Source organism: Trichechus manatus, unplaced genomic scaffold, assembly GCF_000243295.1.
Source record: "Trichechus manatus latirostris isolate Lorelei unplaced genomic scaffold, TriManLat1.0 scaffold00123, whole genome shotgun sequence".
Taxonomy (NCBI): Eukaryota; Metazoa; Chordata; class Mammalia; order Sirenia; family Trichechidae; genus Trichechus; species Trichechus manatus.
The window spans coordinates 2,716,084-2,740,067 of NW_004444059.1; the positions used below are offsets into that span (position 1 = coordinate 2,716,084).

The following is a 23,984-nucleotide window of genomic DNA, read 5'->3' on the forward strand; positions in this document are numbered from 1 at the left end:
TGTGCTGCTATTCATAAGGTTTCACTGGCCAATTTTTTCAGAAGTAGATTGCCAGGTTCTCCTTCTCAGCCTGTCTTAGTCTGGATGCTCTGCTGAAACCTGTCCACCATGGGAGACCCTGCTAGTATTTGAAATATCGGTGGCACAGCTTCCAGCATCACAGCAACATGTAAGCCACTATAGTATGACAAACTGATGGACACATGTGACATTAGCCATTAGAGAGAAGCAAATCAAAACCACAATGAGGTATCACTTCGCCCCCACTAGGATCGCTAAGATCAGAAAAACGGAAAATAAGAAGTGTTGGCAAGAATATGGAGAAATCCACTGCTTTTGGGAATGCAAAATGGTTCAGCTGTTGTGGAAAACGGTTTGGTGGTTCCTCAAAAAGTTAAACATAGAACTATCATATGACCCACCAATTCCACTATTAGGTATATACCCAAGAGAGCTGAAAACGGTGATGCAAACAGACACATATACACCATTGTTCACTGCACACTATTTACAGTAGTCAAAAGGTAGACACAACTCAAATGTTTATCAACAGATGAACTGATAAACAAAATGTGGTATATATATACAACGGAATATTACTCAGTTATAAAGAGAAATGAAGTACTGATACATGCTACAACATAGATGAATCTTGAAAATGTTATGCTGAGTGAAGTAGGTCAATCACAAAAGGACAAATATTGTATGATCTCACTAATTTTGGTATTGCACATGAAATGAAACTTTAAGAAAAAATTTTCATTTCTTAATATTTCAAAAAAATACATACAAAAGTAATCATATCTATAAAAAGGAATTCCTAGTAAGACATACAAAGAATTAGTAGATCTACTAAACTATTAGTAGACTAGTAATTAGTAGAATTAGTCACAGATATATTAATGAAACAAGTTCTAGAACAGTATATACAGCTTGCTTTGGGTTTAAAATAAACATATACACTATTGTTGTACACGAATAAAATAAGTTTGGAAAGATACACACCAAATTAACAACAACAGTGTGGGAATATTTTCAGAACTTTTTTAAGAAGGGTAAGTATTATTTTACAATCAGAAAAACAATTACAATATGAAAATGTTGTGGAATCACTTTTGCTCATAATCTTGAGTCAGCATTTGATGAAATTAGATGAAAAGGTCCTAATACCTGCTTTTCGAGGAAAAAAACATTTATAGTACGAGAAAAATATGAATCGTTATTGTGACAAATTAAAGCAATAGTCACTGATTCATCTTCATTTTCTTTAAGATTAGATTACTGATACAGGGAAAATTTCCAAATCAATTAGACATTTAAATGTACAATATAAAAACTCCTAAGTTCTAGAAGAAAAGATAGGCAGATTCTTCTGTAACTTGGGCATGAGAAAACTTTCCTAACTAAGATCCAGAATCTGGAAGCAATAAAAGAAAAGACTAATGACCCTGATGACACAAAATTAATTAAAACAAAAACACCTTATCCATGATAAAACCAAACCAAAAGGCAAATGATAAACTGGGAAAAATCTCTGCAAGTTATACTACAGCAAACAAAATGTTAATATACCTAATACATAAAAAGCAATATATAAAACCAAAAACCACACCCACTACCACTGAGTGGATTCTGACTCATAGCAACCCCATAGGGTTTCCAAGGCTGTAAATCAAGCAGACTGCCACATCTTTCTCTTGCAATATATAAAGAGCTTCTTAAAAGAAAAAAGGAAAAAAGCAAACAACTCTATAGAACAATGGATAGATATATGAACAGTTCACAGAGAAAGAAATACAAATTAAAAGGTCACTGAAATATCATTTCTCACCCAGTAGTCTGGCAAAAATCCAAATGTTTGATAACACACTATAGTTGCATGGCTGTGGGCAAATAGGCACTTCCATGCAATTGTTGATGAGAATATAAAAAAGTGAACTGTTATGGAGAAAACTGAGGGTATGTAGCAAGATTATATATACATACTTATCCTTTGATTAATCAATTCCACTCCTAAGGATCTATTTCAAAGATATACTATCTACACAATGGACTACCATGAAGGTATAAAAAGGAATGAGGAGTATCTCTATACTACTATTTTGGAGTGCTATCTAGGAAATAACATTTTTAAATTAAAAAAAGCAAGGTAGGGAAAAGTGTGTATAGCATGTGTTATTAGTTTTCTATTGCTGTTGTAATAAATTAGCACAGATTTAGTGACTTAAAACAGAATAAATTCATTCTCTTAACAGTTCTGGAAATCAGAAACATGAAACGTGTATCATTGGGCTAAAATCAAGGTGTTGCTTGATTTAGGGTCACACTCTCTCAAGGAGGATCTATTTCCTTGCCTTTTCCAGCTTTTAGAGCTTCATTTCTTGGCTCATGGCCTCTTCTTCCATGTTCAAAGCCAGCAGTGTAGCATCTTCAAGTTTCTCCCTGCTTTCATCATCATATTGCCTTCTATCTCTCTGATCTCCTATCTGCCTCTTATAAGGAACCCTGTGGTTATATCAGGTCCTCTCACATAATCCACGATCATCTCTCCATCTCAAGACATTTGCAAAATCCCTTTTGCCACATAAGATAACTGTTTTACTCACAGTTCTCTAGAGAAACAGAACGAGTGAGATATATGCATATCTAGAGACAGAGATAAAGATTTACTTGAAGGGATTAGCTCAGGCGATTGTGGTGGCTGGCCAAGTCCAAACTCTGTAGGTCAGGAGACAGGTTGGAGACTTCTGCTGCCTCATGAGATTGTGCAGATATGGCAAATCCAAAATCTGTTGGTCAGGCAGCAGGCTGGAGACTTCTGCAGGCTTGTGTCCCAAGACCCATAGGCCAGGCAGAATGGAGAGAGCAAATTTTGCCAAAATATCTATTTATAGTCTGAAAGCAGAACACACTCTAAGGTAATTCCCTTTTCAAATAACTGATTGATTACATTATGGAAGGTGATTCATTACATTACACTGCATTAGATTACACTGTGGAACAACAACTAGTATTTGGTCAAACCACTGGGAACCCATAGCCTAGCCAAACTGACACATAAAATTAAGGATCACAGTAATATTCACAGGTTACGAGATTAGGATATGGACATCTTTCGGGGTCATTATTCAGCCTACCACAATATGCCTTCCTTTATTTAAGAAAGTAGAGAATACAAATATAAATATATATACAATTTGCTTATACAGTCATGTGTCGCTTAATGTCCAATGTGAAACAGGATGTTATACGATTTGGACGTTGTGTGAATGGCGCTAGTGTAGTTGCCGCTCCTTCTCTCCATGCTAAAGCCCTGGATTCCTGTGCCCCAAGACATGCCTGCGGCCTTTCCTCTGCTCCAGGAAGCCACCCCCCACCCCCACCTGTCTGTGTGATCTGTGGTCGGTGGGAGGGGTGTGCGCAGGCTCAGGGGTGGCGACCCGGGAGGCGGGGACTGAGGTTAGTCAGCCAGCTGCCTCATGTCCTTATGAACCAAACCCATACCAGGGAGCCCACTGACCTGGGGTGAGTGGGTCTTGAGTCATGCATGAGCTTTGGTTTTGACTTTGGAGCCTTAAAGGACATTGGCAATCTTGGAGCCCAACTCCTTCCTTGTGAAGACAAATGAGACCCAGGGAGCTACTTTGTCATGCAACACACTCATGACAGAACAAAGATTAGAATTCCAGATCTCTTATTATTCATTGTTCTGTAGGGAATAAAGTAAAGAGTATAACCTTATGGTACCACGGCAGTATATACAGTTGGATGTTGTCAGAACAGACATTATGTGGCACATGACTGTATTTTAAAAAGTAAAAATAAAAAGGGTTATTACAGAGAGAGGAAAGGAATAGACGGTGATAGAAGCTAAATTTCTTTGACTATACCTTGTGTTTTGTAGAGTCAAACTTTGGAACTTTGTAAACATTTCCTATAAAAAGAGCAATATCTTAAAAGATAAAGTAAAATGAAACAAATGAACCTTTAATGTGTATCTAGTTGATGATATAACCAAAGAGTAACTATTCTAAGCGAATTCAGAGCACAGTAATTTGTGACTATACAGCCCTTAACAGGAAATACCTTAAAAGCCAAATGAAAAGCAGAAAACTCTTAAACTGTTTTCAGTAATCATACTGTTGGAGGTACGGCTGGGATTATTTTGAAACTTTTGCATATGGGATAAAGCATATGAATAATTATATCAATATTACTGAGAAATGGGATTTTTGGCATGGGAGAAAGAAGATATAAATGTGAAATTGATGAAGTAAAGACTCCGTAGTTGTTGCTAGGTGCCATCGAGTTGATTTGGACTCACAGAGTATGACTCATATAGTAGAACTGCCCCATAGGGTTTTCTAGGCTGTAATCTTTATGGAAGCAGGTCACTAGTTCTTTCCCCTGCAGAGCCAACGGGTGGATTTGAACCGCCAATCTTTTGGTTAGCAGCTGAGCGCTTAACCGTCTGTGCCAACAGGCTCCTTGTAAGACTCTGTATTACTGAATTTGAATTCAAAGTATCAGTATGAACCAATGATGTGTTTTTCTTTACAACACCCCCTCTTCCAAAAAAGATAGTTTTTCGAGTCTGTCCTCCAAAAAGGCCTAGAAACAATGAACAACTTAAAAGCAATGGGCACTCCTGGTTTCCCAACTAAATACCACTTCCAATGAAAAGAAACCAAGGGTCCTTGGAGAAATAATTGATACCAAGTGTAAGGCTGAAAATGTGTACGATAAGCTTGGAATATCTTGTCAAAACAAAAGCAAGGAAGCTACCAAAGACTATAAGGATCACAGTAAAAGGACTTGGGAGTCAACCTGAATAGGTTTTCACTGGCCAAAGATGGGACACTTTGAACATCAAGAAGGATATAATACTGCAATGAATAGAAATACCTCAAATATGTTCAAACTGTTAGTTCATGATACTAAAAAAAACCCAAAAAACAAACAAACTTCATGGTTACCTTTGGAGAATTATTTTGAAAAGTGTTAAGAGAAATAAGCATCCATCCAGACTTTCCTCTGCAAACTAACAACTCCTCAGGGAAACTAAACAGTCAATTATGAGGGACTTTTACATTTTATAACCCTTAACAAAATAGTGGATCTAGGCAATGACCATCAATGGCTGTTAACATCACAAAATGAGAGGCTAGATATTATATATCTCCTAATAGAAGTACACACACATGTCTAAAGTAGTTTTATAAAGTCAGACCTGAATTTGATCATGTATCTGGACTTAACTATCAATTTAGGAAATACAGGGCCAAAGGAACATGCTAAACAGTATCAGCAGAATCCAGACTGTGATGCTGCACAGGACAAGTGACCTGGTTTTGTCAACAAAAAACTGCAAGGAAAAAATTTAAAAAGAGAGATGCAGGGGGAATCAACAGATTTTTAAAAGAGACTTAAAAGACATTAGCCAGAAACAATGTTTGAACCTTGGATCTAAATTCAAATAAAAAGACAAGTAGAGAAATGAAAACAATGACTGAATATTTGAAGAAATAAAATATCAAAAGAATTAGTGTTCATTTTTATGCAGGAGTGTGATGGTGGTATGGTGGTTATCTTTATGTCCCTATTTTTAAGAGATACACGCTTGTAGATTAAAAAAAAGCAATTACTGATTTACGGTGATGTAAGAGTGAGAAGCTCAAGGTATATAAAACTATATTACATATATGAAAGAAGATTTATAAATACAAAACTACTATGTGAAGCATTGTCTTATCACAGAACAAAAAACAAGTTCCAAGTCACTTTTAGTTCCACGAAAAGAGCACATACCTATTTCAACTTTAAATACTAAGCATTTTACAGTATCAGTGAAGGAAATGATTTTAGCTTCAAATCTGATGGAAACAAAGAAGGTCTTTGGTTAATATTTTTTTTATTTCACATTAAAGAAATAACTTAATCACTTTGTGGACAATGGCTATGACATTTATTTTTCCACTTGGAATTGAAACTTAATATAAATAATAAAGGTCATTATTCTCTTCAGTTGCTTATGCTCTTGGTATCCTAAACTTCTCACAGTTGCCAGGGCATACTAGCCCCTTCTATAATTCCCTGAGTTTGCACTTGCTATTCTGACTTGAATCATTTTTGCACGATCAATTCCTACTTTTCAAGACCCAATTTAAATATAACATCTGTAATGAAACTTTTCTAACCCTCAGAGTTACACAAACTGTCCACTGTGCTCCCAACAGCACTATGGAACTATTTTCATACAGCAGTTACTTCTACTGTAATTTATTTACTTTTTGCATCTGCTTCCCTAAGGGCTGGGAGGTATCTTTGTATTTCTAGCACCTAGAACATACAACCTCCTTAGAGGATGCACAATAAATATTTGCAGAATCAAATGGAACTTATTAGCAAGGCAATATCTAAAAACTATGGCTTAAAAAGTAACAAGCTCCAAGAAGTCTTGTTGAGTCTGTATTACTCAGAAGAGATTTACAAAAGGAAGATACAACATCAAATTTTATTAATACTGATCCTACTAGCAAGATGGAAAACTATGCTGCACATTTAGGTCCGGTAACTCTTTTAGTAAATGTTTTTCTTAAAGTACTCTAAACACTTCACCCTAAAACTGCTATCCTCAAACTTTTTAGTCAAGAAACAAATTTAGTAGACTACTTCTACTTTACCAGGTACTATTTGCTATTGCAAAAAACAATAAACTCAAAATAAATGGCAACAGTAGACCTGACATCAGTGAAAAAACGTTTAAATTGATAAAATACACTAAAAAAAAAATACGTAAAAAAAGACAGTCAAATTAAATAAATGAAGGAAATAATCAGAGACAACCTAAAGCACTATTTAAAAAAAAAATTTTGACAAATAGATTTTAGATTATGATCCAGTACACACATACATATATATAACTGGAAATAATACTTACCCTTACTAGATATATTTTATTCTTTTTTCATTGAAAAGAAAAACCAAAACACAAAACCCACTGGTCAAGACCCAATAGAATGATTTCGTGACTCCATTACTGGTTTAAAATTTAAAGTTTGATAAACACTGTCCTATGGAAATCTTGCATATATTAATAATCCCTAAGCTACATGGATAGCCACAACCCTTCAACAAATCTGTATATAAAGTTTACAGTGAATACAATGTCTATAACATATCATTAAAAGATGTGGTAATTTTTGCTATCATTTAGTTAGGAAGAGTGAAATGGAAAGCTTGACATCTAAGAAATGAAGGGTATTATGAATATTCAGACAGGTGTTTTAGCCCTAGACTCTAAAGAGTGACTCAAGCAGAGAGTCTTGGCTAAGAACTGTTAAAGGAACTAAGATTTTTATTTTAACCAAGATTATTCTCAAGTTTCCCTTCTACTCAAAGAAAGCCTTGTTTAAGTACAGTTCTACTCGTTACTTATCTTAGTTACTAAAGTGTGTGACGATATGCCTTAAAAAATAATTTTCACAGAGTATCTCTCCACACTCTTATTTAGGACAAGTCATTTTCTTCCTAACAGACAGTTACCTCTAACCTTCTACTGCATAGAAATTTAAATTTTTCTAGCTACCACTAAATTCAAGTCACTTTAAAAATGTTAAAACCTATCTTTTTTTCATAGTCAAATACACAATCAAATCCTTAACTGATTTCCTTATACTAAAAGCTACTGCTGTAACACATTCCCTAATAACCCACTTATGAGGCAATGAAGCTTGCTACCATTCATATAAATTTCTTAGTTTAAGTGCCGCTGGATCTACATAACTATCACTCTTAACATAAACTATTTTCTAAAAGTCACTGGCTTAATATGAAATTTTTCATAAAACTATGGATGACAGAAATCTAAATATAAAAGCATTCCAAAATAAAGATAACATTTATGTATATATAATAAAACTGCCATTTACTTTTTACAAGACTGCCACAGACACATGAAGTTTTGCCCAGGTTTTCTCATTGGATCTCCATGTTGACTGGATCCACAGAATGAAGAAGGCTGAGAACTGTTAGGCTGGCCCTGCGCTTGCACAGCTGGTGACGGTGTCACAGGAGTGTTCTGTGAAAAAGTATAATGTACAGTTTGTGAAATGACACTGAAAAACATTTTTATTTTATAGTCTTATAATTTGATTACATTAATAGGTATGATTTCTAATATGTATAATTTACATTTTGTAAAAATGTATATTATTTAAGCTAACATGATTATCTTTAAAAATTCCTTAAAAAGATAACCATTTCTACAAAGATATTTAGTATGTCTGATTCTTCTTTTAATATGGGAACACAGAGGCAAGATAACAGTGCCACTACCATTATAAAATATAAATTACTTAAAATTGAGATTTTTTTGATATTATTAAAATTAGGTAGGAACAACACAATTATAGATCAAATGAAGAATATACTATGAATGTGCCCACTGATACAGTCTTCACAAGAACAAATCAACTACAAATCACTATTTCTTTGCATAGTACTTCCTTTTAGATTTTTTCAAGGAATATAAAATACATAATATATGGAAAAAAGCAAAGAAAATTTCAGATGATAGTTAAAAATGATACACCTACACATGTATAATGTTGTAAATATTAACAAATTGGCAGTAAACTATGACTTTAGTCTTTAAAGTTGCTCAATTATAGGTTTTGATAATGCTCCTAAAAGGATTCTAATAGCAGGCATAAATCTTTTAAATATAAGCTATTTTTTTCTTTCTATATTCCATCCCCTTCTCTCTGCAACACACATAGGTAAATAATTAAAATGTAGCTTTTAAAACAATTTTAGGCAACATGTTTTCTTTGAAGCCTTAACTCAGATTTCATTCATGACATACCACAAAGGCAAAAAATAATACTGAATTTCTTATAGAAATTGTAGCACACCATTTTCAAGCATTGTTTAAAGGCAATAAATTACACTTATTCATTTATAAGGTTAATACTGGGAATAGTTGGTAAAAATCTTAACAATTGCTGAAAACCTCAGATAAAAAGTCATAATAATTTTTAAGACAACCAGATAAAACACGAAAAAATAAGGCTATAGCATATAAATGAAAAAAGAAAGAGAATAAAGTGCTGAAAGAAAAAATTCTCATCAGAAATATGAAGTCATAAGAAATCTTAAGTTCTAAGCTCTGGGGAAAAAAAACTACCTCCAGGATATGACTAAAGTTGGGTTCCTGCCCTTCACATTTTATAAAACTGTCAATGAGAAAATGCATACATACATGAAAAGCTAACATTTTAGGGCAATACAGGTGTCACAGCATAGGATGAAGGCCATCTAGCTTGAAAGATAAGAACTCAAATTTTTAATCTGCCTTTTAACTAGCTATGTATCTTGGGTAACCTCCTTAACCTCTCTGATCCTGTTTCCTCAGCTACAAAACGTCATTAATAAAATCTAACTTGTGAGGATGGTGGGAAGACTACAGAAACTATACATAAAGAGCCTATCTCTAGATTCTCAATAAATGGCAACCATTACTACTATTATTATTATGCAAATAAAGAAGTCCAGAAGGGAAATCCTATTTTAAAGGAAAGATGATCAGTTCGATTTGGTGACAGTGACACAGAATGATCAACTAAAAACGTCCATCAGTAGAAATTAATGTTGGAAACATAGATTTGACAATCTTTCACCTGTCATTAAAAATTCTGATGGTGAAGAGATTCCATCAGCCTGAGACCAGAAGAACTAGATGGTGCCTGGCTACCACCAGTGATCGCCCTGACAGGGAACACCATACAGAGTCCCTGATGGACCAGGAGAAAAGTGGGGTACAGAACTCAAATTCTAGTAAAAAGACCAGACTTAATGGTCTGACTGAGACTGGAAGGATCCCAGAAGACATGGCCCCTGGACTCTGTTAGCCCAGAGCTGAAACCATTCCCGACGCCAACTATTCAGACATAGGTTAGACTGGACCATAACACATAAAATGACAGTCGTGAATAGAGTGCTCCTTAGCTCAAGCAGACACGATACAAAATGGGCAGCTACTGGCTGGAGGCGAGATGAGAAGGCAAAAAGGGACAGGAGCTGGTTGAATGGACATGGGAAATCCAGGATGGAAAGGAGAAGTGCATTGTCACAGTATAGGGAGACCAACTAGGGTCACGTAACAATGTGTGCATAAATTTTTTGTATGAGAAACTAATTTGAACTGTAAACTTTCATTTAAAGCACACACAAAAAAATTCTGATGGTGAGGAAGCAGACGGAGAAAAAGGGTCAAAGAGGAAGGAAGATACAATTAGTGTATTTGTCAAAAACATTAGTCAAATCAATTCCTTGAAATGTAAGTATTACATTAAAAATCCAGGAAATTTTAATAACTGGGACCATCCAAGGGGATCAGTTCCAACTAAGTAGGAATACTAAAGACAGGCAAGTTACAAATATTCCAGAATTGTAATTAAAGAGTAAATTTGTCAGAGGTATCAAATTCCCTCAGAACGAACCTTCTGGTTCCTTACACTATTTAAATTAGGTATTTACTATTCTGTCAGATATGTGTAAATAAAGCTTATTTTTATTTTACAAGTGTTAACAATCCTTTATCCTATTTGCTGTATTTTTTTTCACTGTGGAACTCTTATTGATGTCACAGAGAAAATGTAATAAAAGGAATCAAAGAATATTTTAACCCCAAACACTAACGAAGGATGTGGCAAGGATGACTGAAGTTAATCCAAGCTGTTAAATTAAGAATCAATAAAAGGCACACAAACTAAATGCAATGTGTAAAAGTTTTTTGAATCCTAATTCAAAAAGTTTCTTAAAAATATTTAAGGTAACTGAACATGAACTAGGTATCAGCTAATACTAAAAAATTACTTTTGTTAGGTGTGATTTGGTATTACAGATAGTGTCAAGGATTGGAGTTTCATAGATTGAACTGTGTGCCCCCCAAAATATCTGTCAACTTGGCTAGGTCATAATTCCCTGTACTGTGTGGTTGTGTACCATTTTGTGATCTGATGTGATTTCCTTATGTGTTGTAAATTCAGTCACTATGATCTAATAAACGGATTAGCAGCAGTTATACTGATGAGATCTACAAGATTAGATTAGAGTCTTAAGCCAATCTCTTCTGAGATATAAAAGAGAGAAGCGAGCAGACACATGGGAACCTCACATCACCAAGAAAACAGTGCCAGGAGCAGAGCGCGTTCTTTGGACCTGAGGTTCCTGCGGAGAGAAGCTCCCAGATGAAGGAAAGATTAATGACATGGACCTTCCTCCAGAGCCAAAGGAGAAAGCACTCCCCCGGAGCTGAAGCCATGAATTTGGACTTGTAGCCTACTGGACTGTGAGGGAATAAACTTCTCTTTGTTAAAGCCATCCACTTGTGGTATGTCTGTTACAGCAGCACTAGATGACTAAGACAGATAGACAGAAAGAATATAGATCATCCTTAACTAGTAAAAAGATATATACTGAAGTATTTACTGGGGAAATGAAGGAATATTTGGAAATTGCTTTAAATGTTGTAGGGAAAAAAAACAGTAGAGGGCAATAGATGAAACTAGAAAGACAAAATGGTGAAAATATTTGAAGCTAGGTGATGGGTACATGTGGTTTATATTATTGACTCTACTTTTGTCTACGTCTGAAATTTCCACAATAAAATTTGAAAAAAAAATTAAATAGAGCTAAATATACCAAAGACACACACAAAGTAACTTAAAAGTGCTTACAAAACATAGCAAATGCTTTCTCTGACCACAGGAGTTAATTTTTTAATGTAGAAGGAAGCCTAAAACTATTATCATTTCTTTCCCCCAAACTAATTTTCAAATAGGTTATTTGTACTGTACTGCATGTTTATCAAAGTACCAAATAAACTGCATTTTAAGAATTACATTTTTTTGTATGAGAACACAAAAAAGGACTTCTTTTGGGATGTAGAAGCTTACTTTTTCTTAACATTATTATTTACCGTGAATTCCCATAAAATTAGCCCTAGTTACACTCAAATGTAAATGTAAAAGTATGTTTCAAAGTCATGTTTTTTAGAATGGTCAGCTCTTGAGGAATACCATTCTGTATTACTGCCCTACTCCACTGAGGAAGAGCTAATTGTTTATATTATACTTTTTTATCAAAGTAGAAAAGGTACAATCCAATAGTGAATGGCCAGAAATGTAAAATTACACAAACAATGTGATACAATCCTGTGATTTTATCATGTAACATTAACTAAAAATATTAATCTATACACCAGTTTAGATTTCTGGCAAAGATATTACTCTTTTTGTTAAAACAAAAGATTATAATCTTGCTTTCCCTTATCATCTATCAAGAGTAGATCATGGCTGAAAATTCTAGCAAATACTGAGAATAATTTCTGATATAAAACTTGGGATTTGGTGCTCTTAAATTCTTATTAATATTGAACTTTAAAAAACCTTAAACTAAAACTAAAATTTAAACATTCAATCTGAGTTAGAAAAGCTGTAAACTCAGAATCTATTATCCTAAAAATAAGTCGTTTACTAAGTGATAATGAAATACTGTGTTCAATTCTATCTACACATTTTGAAAGCCACTTATAAAATGGAACTATAATTGAGGAGAGGGTTAATAAAAATGATGAATAAACCAGACACCATGACACATAAGGATGAATTCAAGGAACTGGGAAAATCTATTCTAAAGAAGAGATAAATATGGAGAGATATTTTCAATCATTTGTAAGGAGCAAGGATTAGATTTACTCTAAATGTGACGTAAAAGAGATTACACTAATTCTAAATATACAGATCTTTAGAAAACAGAATTAAGATAGTAGTAAAAAAGAAATCGGTGGAAAAGAGATCTTTGTGAGTGTGGACAAATCGCTTCAACTCTTAAAAATGAAAGTTTTGGACAACATAATATCTAAGGTTCTTTTAGCTCTAATATTTCCTCAGTTTCTTAAACTATCATTTTTTCCCTTTTATTAAGTGTAAATCTAGAAAATCAATACTTACCAATGCCTGTCTTGAAATGTAAACAAAAATGCAATTTTTAGTAGTAACGCATTTTTTTAGTTTTTACAATGTATTAGAGGTATACAAATTTGAGTAGCAGTGCTTTTGGAAAAAAAATTGAAAAATTATTCTTATTACTCTTGCTAAAATGATTTTGTGTGGTTATGACTGAATGCTGCCCCCTTGAGGCTACAGATCTGCTTTCTGACGCCTGACTGACTTTCTCAAGCTCTTTATTAAAGGAAGGGACCAATATTAAAAAATGTTACTCAACATGGTATAAGGAACGGTTCATGGGAAGAAGACGGGGAACTGACAAGGGATATATATAAAATATCTTAAATAGAGACATCCTTAAATATTTGTATACAGAAGAATCTGACATGTCACCAGATCATGGGATTAACAGATACAGGTATGTTCAAGATATGCTTTACACCATTCTGAAAAAAAGTCTTCAGGGAAGTATTTATAATTTTTTTTCAATTTTTAGTCATTTGTCTTTTATATGCCAAACTAGTTTTATACCACCAGCAGATATCAATTCACGAAAAGCAGAAGAGGGTAGAGCATCAGGAAACTAAGTATCCTATATGTTGCACTTTAACTTGCAAATAATAAGTTGAAAACAAGTAGCTACAAATAAAGAAATTTTCTTTGAAGTAAGTAAAATTATTTTCTATTTATATAAACTACCCAGGTAAATATTACTTAAATACAAAATCTATGATTACATCATCTATTTTCATATGTATTTCTCCTTTTTTTGTTGCTAATTTTTTCTGTGATGAAAATAATACAGCTGATTAATGGGGGTGAGGGAACAAAACTGAGAAGAAAAAAAAAGGAAATGATAATGGTACTAAGGTATAAGGATTACTTGTTGGCCTTTCTCAGCGGGGACATTACCCTGCTGTTTTTCCAGCCCTGAGCATTCTGCAAGTCTGGAAGTCCCTTCTTGGGATCCAGGTGCCTCCTTAACATCTCTAGACCCCTTGGAATGGTGGAAATAACAAGGTTTGGCTGAAAAATCACATTTAAAATCCTCTATTTCATCTATACCTTTATCACTGAAAATAGTGAATAAAATGGTGTTAAACCAAGGTATACAATGCAGCTTTTTAAAATTAAAATATACCACTTATTACCAGCTACCACTGAGTCTACTCCAACTCATGGCGACCTCACGTGTGTGAGAGTAGAACTGTGCTCCAAAGGGTTTTCAATGTCTTATTTTTCAGAAGGAGACTGCCAGGCCATTCTTCTGAGATGCCTCTGGGTGGACTCAAATTTCCAACCTTTCAGCCAGCAGTTGAGCCTATTAACCATATGCACCACCCGGGGACTCAAAAGAGTATGTGAAGAAATTTAAAGAATCTCGCCAACAATGGAAGTGGTTTGCAATTAGGCTCTTAAAAAGGCCCAACAGCCTATCCTTCAAAAGAAATTGATGATGCCATCTTAAACAGTTGATCTTTTGTGTCTGTTCCAAACCCCTAGCCCTTACAGGTACATTCGTCTTGGCACATTCATCTTATATATGAGGGCAAAACATATCTGCACTCATACCAAATCAAACCTACTGCCATTGTACAATTCCAATTCATAGCAACCCTATAGGACAGAGGAGAACTGCCCCATAGCATTTCTAAGGCTGTAAATCTTTACGGAAGCAGACTGACACATCTTTCTCCCACAGAGCGGCTGGGGGGGTTGAACCACTGACCTTTTGGTTAGCAGCCAAGTGCTTAAAAACTGTGCCACCAGGGCTCTTTATATCTGCACCACTAGCTCTTAAATATCCATAAGAACGTTCATATCTCTTCAGTAGAAAATATGTATGCGATACTTGGCTTTTTGCCATGAAGGAATATTGGTTACTTGTTTACTTTTTGTGGTATCCTTTATGTATAAATAATACATATGTACAGGTGACTCATAAAAAAACTGGGCTTATGCCATTATAGAGAAATGAAACAAAACTTCAAGTCATAAAGTGTTAATGTAAAGGTAACTAAAATCTTTGACATACATTTATTTGTTCATCCATTCATTCATGGATTCAACATCTATTTACTGAACACGTGGCATTGTTTTAGGTGCTGGGAGTATAATAGTGGACAAGACAGAAAAACATTCTTGCTCTGATGAAATTTACATTCTAGTGAGGGGTACTAACAATAAGCAGAATGTGTGTGTTTATTTATACACACTGTTATGGACTGAATTGCCTCCTCTCAAAATATGCATTGGAATCCTAACCTCTATACCTCTGGATTTAATCTTGATTGGGAAAAGAGTTTTCTTTGCTATGTTATTGAGGCCGTATCAGTGTAGGGTGTATCTTAAACCTACTCACTTTTGAGATATAAAAAGAGCAGATTAGGCACAAAAGGAGGGGAAGTTACATGCCACATGGAGATTGCCAAGGAATGCCAGGTCTACAGAAACTGAAAGAGATCTTCCCACAGAGCCTACAGAGAGAACCTTCCCCTAGAGCCAGTCAGTGGCCTGAATTTGGACTTCTAGCCTCCTACATTGTGAGAAAATAATTTCTGTACTTTAAAATCACCCAGTTATGGTATTTCTATTACAATAGCACTAAAAAACTAAGATGTGCCTGTTAATATACATATATGTACATGCTGTATTGTATATTTATGTTTATTATACTATAATTACTTATGTGTCTGTCACCCCTACTTGACCTAGAGTTTCTTCCAATAGGTCAAGGATTGACTTATAAATCTTCATATCCCTAGAGCCTAGTACAATACCTGGTATGAAGTAGGTGATAAATGTTTGTGTAATGGAATGAATTATTGAAATACCAAAAAAGGGAAACAAGTAAGTCACTTTTAAAGCTCAAGAAAAATAATTACATTTTCTGTTTTAAACTTTATATAGCAGGAACTACAGAGATGTTTCTTATTATATGTTGCAATAGAAGTGATAAGAATATATCATATTTCCATCAAATTTAAGTACTTATTTTATATATTGCTGTGGAAGTGAAAAGAATACACTATTTTATCAAAAGTAAGCTGCTCATTTTATGCAGCTCTAAGCAATTTCAAGATGTATCCTAATTTCAGAGATGTTAAATGTGGGGAAAAAAAAAGCCCTCTGCAATCAATTAAAGTATGTGTGGAACGGAATTTTTTAAAACTCTTCTAATTTTGCTTTTTTTTTTTAAATCAAGGAGTCATTTTACCTAGGTGTTATCAAAATTATAACATTTCAGAGCTGACAGAGACTTCAGAAACTACCACTTTAAAGATGAGGAAAATGAGTTCCAGAGAAGAGAGCATTGGGTCTGGGGATAAGGAAGTTGGAACAAAATAGGGCAAGAAATGGAAAGCAAAATTTATTTATTTTTACATTTACGGAGTGCTTAACTACGCACCAGACACTGTGCTAAGTGCTATACATGAGAATCCTGGTGTTTTGATTCTCATTTTCAGAGATATCATGCATGCTATCTCTTTTTCCTTGTAAAATTTTAAATTTCTACCTGTCAACCAAATACTAATATTATAAAATAACAATGTAGGTATTTTAAGTAAACTACATTCTTAGGGAAAATATACAGAAGTTTAGTGCAGATTTTTCAGAATATGAATAAAATGTATTCATTTTATGGTTTGATTATATGCATACACATCCAATGTGCTAAATAAAGAGTTGTCACATTAATGTCCTAAAATTATCTTTTAGAAGTACTTACATCCAATACATAATAGGTCAAATAATACGTTGTATACAAAAAGACTTTCTAAAACTTTATAGAAAAATCTTTTAGAATAGTATAGGAGAAAATGTTAGTGGGTCAAGAGCATGAGTTTTGGTTTTAGACAGACATAGATTTCAATTCTGGCGTTACCTCACATTAATTAACGACACTGGGCGAGATATTTAGCACCTTGAATCTTTATCTCTAAAACAGGTATAACAACTTCTACTTAACAGGGTTGTTGTGAAGATTAAATGAGAAAATGCTTTAGTACAAAGTCCCTAGCACAGGTCCTAATCTTAGCACATATTATTATTTAATCTCTGTTACAGAGGTATCAATACTGAACATAACCACACTGAGAAATTAAGAACACAAAAACTGAGGGTTGATGAAACAATGCCATAATAATGAAAACCCTGGTGGCGTAGTGGTTAAGATCTACAGCTGCTAACCAAAAAGTTGGCAGTTCAAATCTACCAGGTGCTCCTTGGAAACCCTCCCTATGGGGGAGTTCTACCCTATCGTTTAGGGTCACTGTGAGTTGGAATCGACTCAACGGCAATGGGTTGGGTTTTATTTTTAATGTAACTAATAGAATTATAAAGGACTCTAAAAGGACAAAATAGTGTCAGGAACATAATCAAGCTAAACTGGGAAATGATTAAATATAAGAAACAAATATAGAAAACTCACTGTACTGAAAGTCTACTATGTGTTAGACATTGTATTATGCAAAAACTTTGCGTGTGTTTAAATGAAAAACAACTTTTGGAAGTCTGTGTAAAAATAATTTCATATTTTCCACAAATCTATTAAAAAAAAAACCACTGCCATCGAGTTGCTTCTGACCCATAGAGACCCTGTAGGATACAGTGGAACTGCCCTATACGATTTCCAAGGCTGTAAATCTTTACAGTAGCTATATCCTTCTTCCGTGGAGCAGCTGGTGGATTTGAACCACTGACCTTTGGTTAGTGGTTGACCACTGCGCCACTAGGGCACCTTTTTCCACCAATAACTCAGTACGAATTACTGCCACTTACCCAGTATACACTAAAGAATATCTAATTTATTTAGCTACTTAGATGTAGGCAATATTAACATAAATTAAAATTCTATTATGCCCAGAACACCATTATCTAGCTTTATCATTCACATGAAGAAAGATGAATATTAGTGGATGAACTACTCTGAAGCAAGGGACTCTTCTTTTTGTTCTTTCATCTTCCAACACCCCCCAACCCCCACACACAGATTCATCACTGTGAGCTGTCATCCCTGTGAGGAAAGAGAAGAAACCCAAGCCAGAAGAGGGCTAGCAGAGTTGGCAATAGTCTCAGAAGGGACAGGGATAGGCTCTGGCTCTTAAGAAATTAGGAAACAGAGAGAGAAAGAGAAGTGACCCAGAAAATGGGTGAGAAGCAACAGTTTGTGAGTCTCAGATCTCAGTGGAAATAGCGTATTACGAATGTCCTTAAATTCTTTATAGGCTGTTTGAACCTCCAATTCAGCAGCACTGATCCTAGGAAACACTGTTAATTTACTAGATGTACAAAGATGGGATATTAAGTATTAAAAAAGGGAATAGCAGAACATGACAATGAAGCAAAAGAGTAAGAAAAACAAAATATGAATATCAGAATAGCTAGAAAAAAAGGAAATTATAAATTAATACTTTTTAAGAATAAAGGAAATGAATTCAATACATAAATATATCAAGAACACACTTGATAAAGTTCTTACAGGATTCATCCTTTATATAAAAGTACTGTCAAACGGGCCACAAAAACATCCTCATGTCAAAGTCAAATACAGAAATACTCTTTTGAAGTACTCTTAGCAACCCCAGTAAACTCCAGAAGGAGACTAAGATACATTTTTAAAAGTCCCCAAAAGATGTTAGATTAGTAAGTGCTTCTTTATTTTGGGTACAGAAAATTACTAACATGGGTCTATTATAAAACTGAAAGATTCTTTAAATCATGTGCTAAAGAATCAAAAGCTGCTTAATGTTACAAAAACCAGAAAAATAAAAAAAAGGAGCACAACAGTTTGAGTATGTAGGTGAGCTGATACCATAACTCTTCAAGGTGAGACATGGAAAAATATCGCATTAGCAATTTTCCCCTAAGATCCTATTTACAAACCAGGATTTTCGTAAGACAAAAGTGATAGTAGAGTGACTTACCTGTGGGATCACACTCTGTACGTATGTTGGTGGATGCTGCTGCTTTTGCTGAACAGCACTTTCTATTGCTACTTTAGCTACAGTGCTTGGATCTGCTCCTGCTGGCACGGCAACCATTGTTGCACTACAGCCAGCATTGTTGGGGTCACTGATTGTAACAATTCTAACTCCTACTTTATTTGGAATTCCTGTGACTGTTTCCCTATCATTATCCTCTGCTGGCCTCTTTACAGTTTTGCATTCTGCTGTGCCATTTGTAGACCGAACTTCAGATGACAGGGCAGGAGACTGGGATACTCTTGATCCTGAGTGGGAAACTGCTATGATTTGATGCCCCTGTATAACAGAGGTTGTAGAATGTGGTGAGACAACTACACTTGGGCGTTGCTGAGGCACATCTGAATTCAAACTTGAAGCTAGAGGTCCATTAGGCAAATCAGTACCACTAAATTGCTGTGTTGCCACATTTGAAGCCTCCTGTATACTGCATACAGATGGCGAACCACCCAAAGTTAATATAGGTCCATTAGAAATTCTTTCTAGTTGATCACCTTTGGCAGTATCTTGCTGAGTGGCATCTAAAGTCCCTTGTGGTTCCATTGGAGATATCTCACCATTTCCTACATGATTGGAAGTTTTGTGATTTGGAATGTTTTTGCTTAAATGAGAACCATCTCCTTTATCAAAATCACAGATCCCATTAACTAGGGATTTTTTCAAATCACTTTTGATATTCTGCATGTCCGTCTGTTCTGGGTTTTGTTTTCCAGATGCTCCATTCTCACCTAATTCTAATGATGGCCCATTACTGATTAGCGAGCACTGATTAGCCTCACTTTGAATTTTCCCTGAGTTTGAAGGAGGTAGACTTGAGTCACTGTACTTTCTCCCATTTAAAAGACTTCCCACCTGCATTTCCTTTTCCTTTGTATCCCCATTGCTGGTATTCATAGCTCCTCGTCGGCAGGACGGGTTCTCCATGACTTCAATTTTACGTTCATGAACATGTAAACCTGTAGCTTCCTTTGCTTCCTCCTCTTTTTGGCAAATTATTTTATCACCTTTGAATGGGGGAGTAGCAGTAGTACACGGTGATTGTCCAGCTGGAGATGCTTGAGTGGCTGGAAGTGGTTGCACCTGAAGTCCAACTCCTGCCTGTGTTCCGCTCATGGTAATTCCTGCTGGAGCAATGAGCTGAGTTGCGTTTCCCTGACTCACAGTTGCAGTTGCAAAACTTGTATTTGGCACAACTGTTATGGTTACCTGGTTGCCAGAAGTTCCTTGGAAAATGGTTGCTGGACTATTTGAGATCAGTGGGCCTGGCAATATCTGTAAGTTCGAGATGGGCACAGTTTGTACTCCTCCTGTGGGTGGCATTGCACTTTGGACCAACTGAACATTTTGCTGCCCAACCAACAGTTGCTGAGCTGGAGTCTGCCCCTGTACTCCAAAACCTGCTGCTTGGTTATTGGCCACCTGATAGACCACCTGAGGGCTAGGAGCTCTTGCATTATTAGGGGGAGGAATCTGTGGAGCTGGGAGAATAAGCTTACCACCTGGAGTTGAAGGACCACGCTTTGGAAGCAGCAACTGTTTTATTAGACTCGACTCACCAGAAGTAGGCTGACTAACTCCTGCATTCGTTTGCTGTGGCTGAACTTGCATCTGTACTTGTTGTGGCTGCTGAACTTGTACCTGTTGTGATGGGGGTGCTGGTGAATGCTGCTGCTGTTGCTGCCTTTTCACAGATAGCATTTGACTGACTGTAGGAGGTGGTCCCTGTGACTGAGGGGTGGAAGAAGATGCTGACATGGTAGTAGGGACTTGGTTATTAGTAGCTGGGATAGGTGATGGTGAGGAAGATGGTGTCATGTTTGGTTGTCCAGTTAGCTGAACTGTCTGACCAGCTGGAAGAGTTGCTGGATTAGCAAGAACAATTTGGTGAATGGCTGGTGCATAAGTTTGACCTTGTTGAGCTGGCTGGCTTACAATCACTACACTTTGTTGGGTTGGCTGCTGTGGTTGTTGAATAGGCTGCTGTACTACTGTTGACGGAACTTGCTGAGAAGGGACAGGTTTTGGTGCAATGTTCTGAAACCCTACCCTTGAGGGCTGTGGACTTGGGACACCAGCAATGGTAACCATTTGTCCTGTAGCTACCTGAAAATTCTGTACTGAAGTTGCTGAAACAATATTGGATGCAGAAGTTGTGACATACTGTGGGGGTGCTATGATTACAGTGTCTTGTGGCTGGCTACCAGCTGATGTCTGTTGAGATGAAGTTTGCACAGGTTGGGGTGATGTGGTGATTAACTGTGGACCCTGTGAAACTGTAGAAGTACATGCTGGTATATTCTGTACTCTGCCAAATATATGACTCTGTGGTACAGCTTGTTGAATTACTGTAACAGGAGTGCCTGAAGGTATCTGTCCTGGTACCACTGTGTGTAATGGAGGCTGTGGGGAAATTACAGAAGGATGGTGAAGCAATGTTTGAGAATTTACAACTGTAACAGGTTGTGGCCCTGTACTATGATTCTGAACCACAGAACCCTGTGCAGCTCCTCCTCCAACAGCAATACTAACAGGCACTGCTGTCTGGGGTATAGAATTCTGGATTACTGTAGCCTTAACGACTTCACAAGAAATTGGAGGTTTATTCTGAATGACAGTCACCGGAGCACTTTGCTGCTGGTGCGTATGAACTGAAGGATTTGGTGGAATTCTTGAAACAGTCTGTGCCACAGTATGAACACCTTGTATTGGAAAAGACATTTGTGTTGCAGTCAAATTTGAAGATTGGTTGGTAACAGGAGTCCTCTGGAAATGATTTCCTACAGTTTGTGGTCCATGAGGGATTCCTGAAAATATGGACAAAAAGTCAAAATTCTGAATGAACCTGAAAGCTACAAGTAAAACTTATTTTACTTAATAGAAGAGAAAATAGTTTTAAGAAATGAACATCTACAGCTTTGAATTACGTTAATAAGATAAAACAACAGATCAAGTGAGAGAAAACACTACTGGAAAAAGAAGAAAAAGTTACACGTTGAAATGTACATAATACAAATTTTTCATTTAGTTTTTATTACTAAATTAGTATTATTTAAAACACAATAAAAATACCTGCAGGTGAAGGAGTTGGAGATACATCAGGAACAGAATCAACCCGAACAACAGGAGTAGAAGCTGGTTGCTGCTGATAGTACATCTGAATGGGAAGTGGTATAGCCCTCCGTTTTACCCCTACTACATGAATATGCGCCTGCCCATTGTTACTGGGATCCTCCACTCTCTTCACGGTATGATTTGGAAAGACCGTTCTGTCAGGTACACATAAGCTTAATCAGTTGTGATAACTAGCATGACAGCAAAATATAGTGACTTCTAACACAATGGTAACATAAACAGCAGCAGTATATTTATTCACTGTCACTTATATATGAACTGGTATGATTCACAGTAGTACTCCTCAAGGTCAGGAAGTGAAGAAAAAAACAGATTAATCCTCTCATTTTTTAAAATCATTATTTATTAACAGTGTTGTTGGGCTTTAAATAATTCCACTTCATGACAAAAAAAGCTGCATGTAGGCAATACCTATTTTATAACCTTTGCAAAATGTCAAAAAGCCTTGATATTTGAATTTAGAGTATTTGTATAGACTTATTCAAGATTTAAAAGGGAAAAAGTCATGTCTTTAACGTATAAAAGTAGGTAAGAAAAAAGCAGTTAATTTCTTCCTTTTCTTTTTTGATAAACCTCATAATGTTCAAACACAAAAACCAGCTGTGATTTCTGAAATTCCCTTTTATTTAAATCTCCACCACCCTATAACCTAACAATATAAAATTTCAAGTAGCTGGAGATGTTTAAAACTAGATAGATATTTGCTATTTTCGCTAAAGAGCAAGAAGTGTAGCAAGGGATATAAATGAATTTTACTTAAATTTAAGATCTCAGGCATCCTACCTAAGACATTTATAAAATCCAGTTGATGTTAGGATTCCACCACGAGCTAATTTACTGCAAGTTGAGAGGTATTCAGAATACATTTCTGCTCGAGAGACAGAACAATCTGGATTTACTTCGAAATGAGCATTTAGCCTAAAAGAGGAGAAAAATAAAACACATTATGCAATACACCACAGAAGAGTCCATATTTGAATATAACAAAACCGTTCAAAGGCAATGTGTTACAAATTAATAATTACACTTACTAATCAAATTTCACTATCTGATATATTAGCAAAAATACATGCTAGGCTTTAGACAGACTTACTCAAATAAAAAGAGATTAACTACTTAATCATAACTTATTTTAGTACAAAAACTATCATTACCAACAAATATAAAAATTATTTTCATATCCCAGTGAAAGCAGGGTTGGCCTGGTTACAAGAAATGTTCTGTAGCAAATAGTTTTATTCAGTGAGTATCTACTCAGGTTCCTGTCTAGTTATAATCATAACAGAAGCTCCCGATTATGAACTATTTCCATTGGAGATCAGGAAAACTGGAGGTGGTGGCAGCGGGGAGGCACTGAATTAAGGTTAATCTTTTCATGACTCTTGGATTAAATTCCCTCTTCACAAAAAACTTACGTGAGTTTGTCAACTACTCCCTAAAAATTGACATTTGCCTTTCCACATACTCCCACCCCCCAATTCTGAACACTTCTATTTCCTAATCCATTATAAACTATTTCAAACTTTAGTTTGTCTTTTTATCTTAACTTCCATCTATAAGTTAGGACTGGAGGCCTAGTTACCCCTATAAGATTATTTCTAGAACTCAGTATACGTAACAGGCCAAGTTACAGCTGCTTATAAAATGAATCAATTCATAATAATTATGATGAAATAACTGTAAAGTAACTCCCTCTTCTACTCCTTCCCCCCTTGCAAAAGAACCAGCAGAAATGTGCAACCAGGACTTATAAGATCAAATCTGTACCTAAAACACATACACATTTTATAGTGGTTGTGGTACATTTTCCAACTTTCATAACCCTTTCTGTATCAAGATTTCTGAAAAAGACTAG

At 35.6% G+C, this 23,984-nt stretch overlaps 1 protein-coding gene across 3 annotated transcripts in view; it reads right to left on the reverse strand.

The window, feature by feature from the left end:
- ARID2 (AT-rich interaction domain 2) overlaps positions 1 to 23,984 on the reverse strand; it is a 218,639-nt gene that overhangs the window by 38,051 nt on the left and 156,604 nt on the right. For 2 of the 3 annotated variants that reach the window (XM_004384559.3, XM_023738839.1), the window contains 4 exons: positions 22,913 to 23,047; positions 22,067 to 22,263; positions 18,941 to 21,801; positions 7,932 to 8,080 (listed from right to left, as the gene is read on the reverse strand). In XM_004384559.3, coding sequence (XP_004384616.1) covers positions 7,932 to 8,080; positions 18,941 to 21,801; positions 22,067 to 22,263; positions 22,913 to 23,047 — 3,342 coding nt within the window. Of the gene's footprint in view, positions 1 to 5,808; positions 5,874 to 7,931; positions 8,081 to 18,940; positions 21,802 to 22,066; positions 22,264 to 22,912; positions 23,048 to 23,984 lie in introns of all 3 variants that reach the window. The other variant, XM_023738838.1, reaches the window with a different exon arrangement.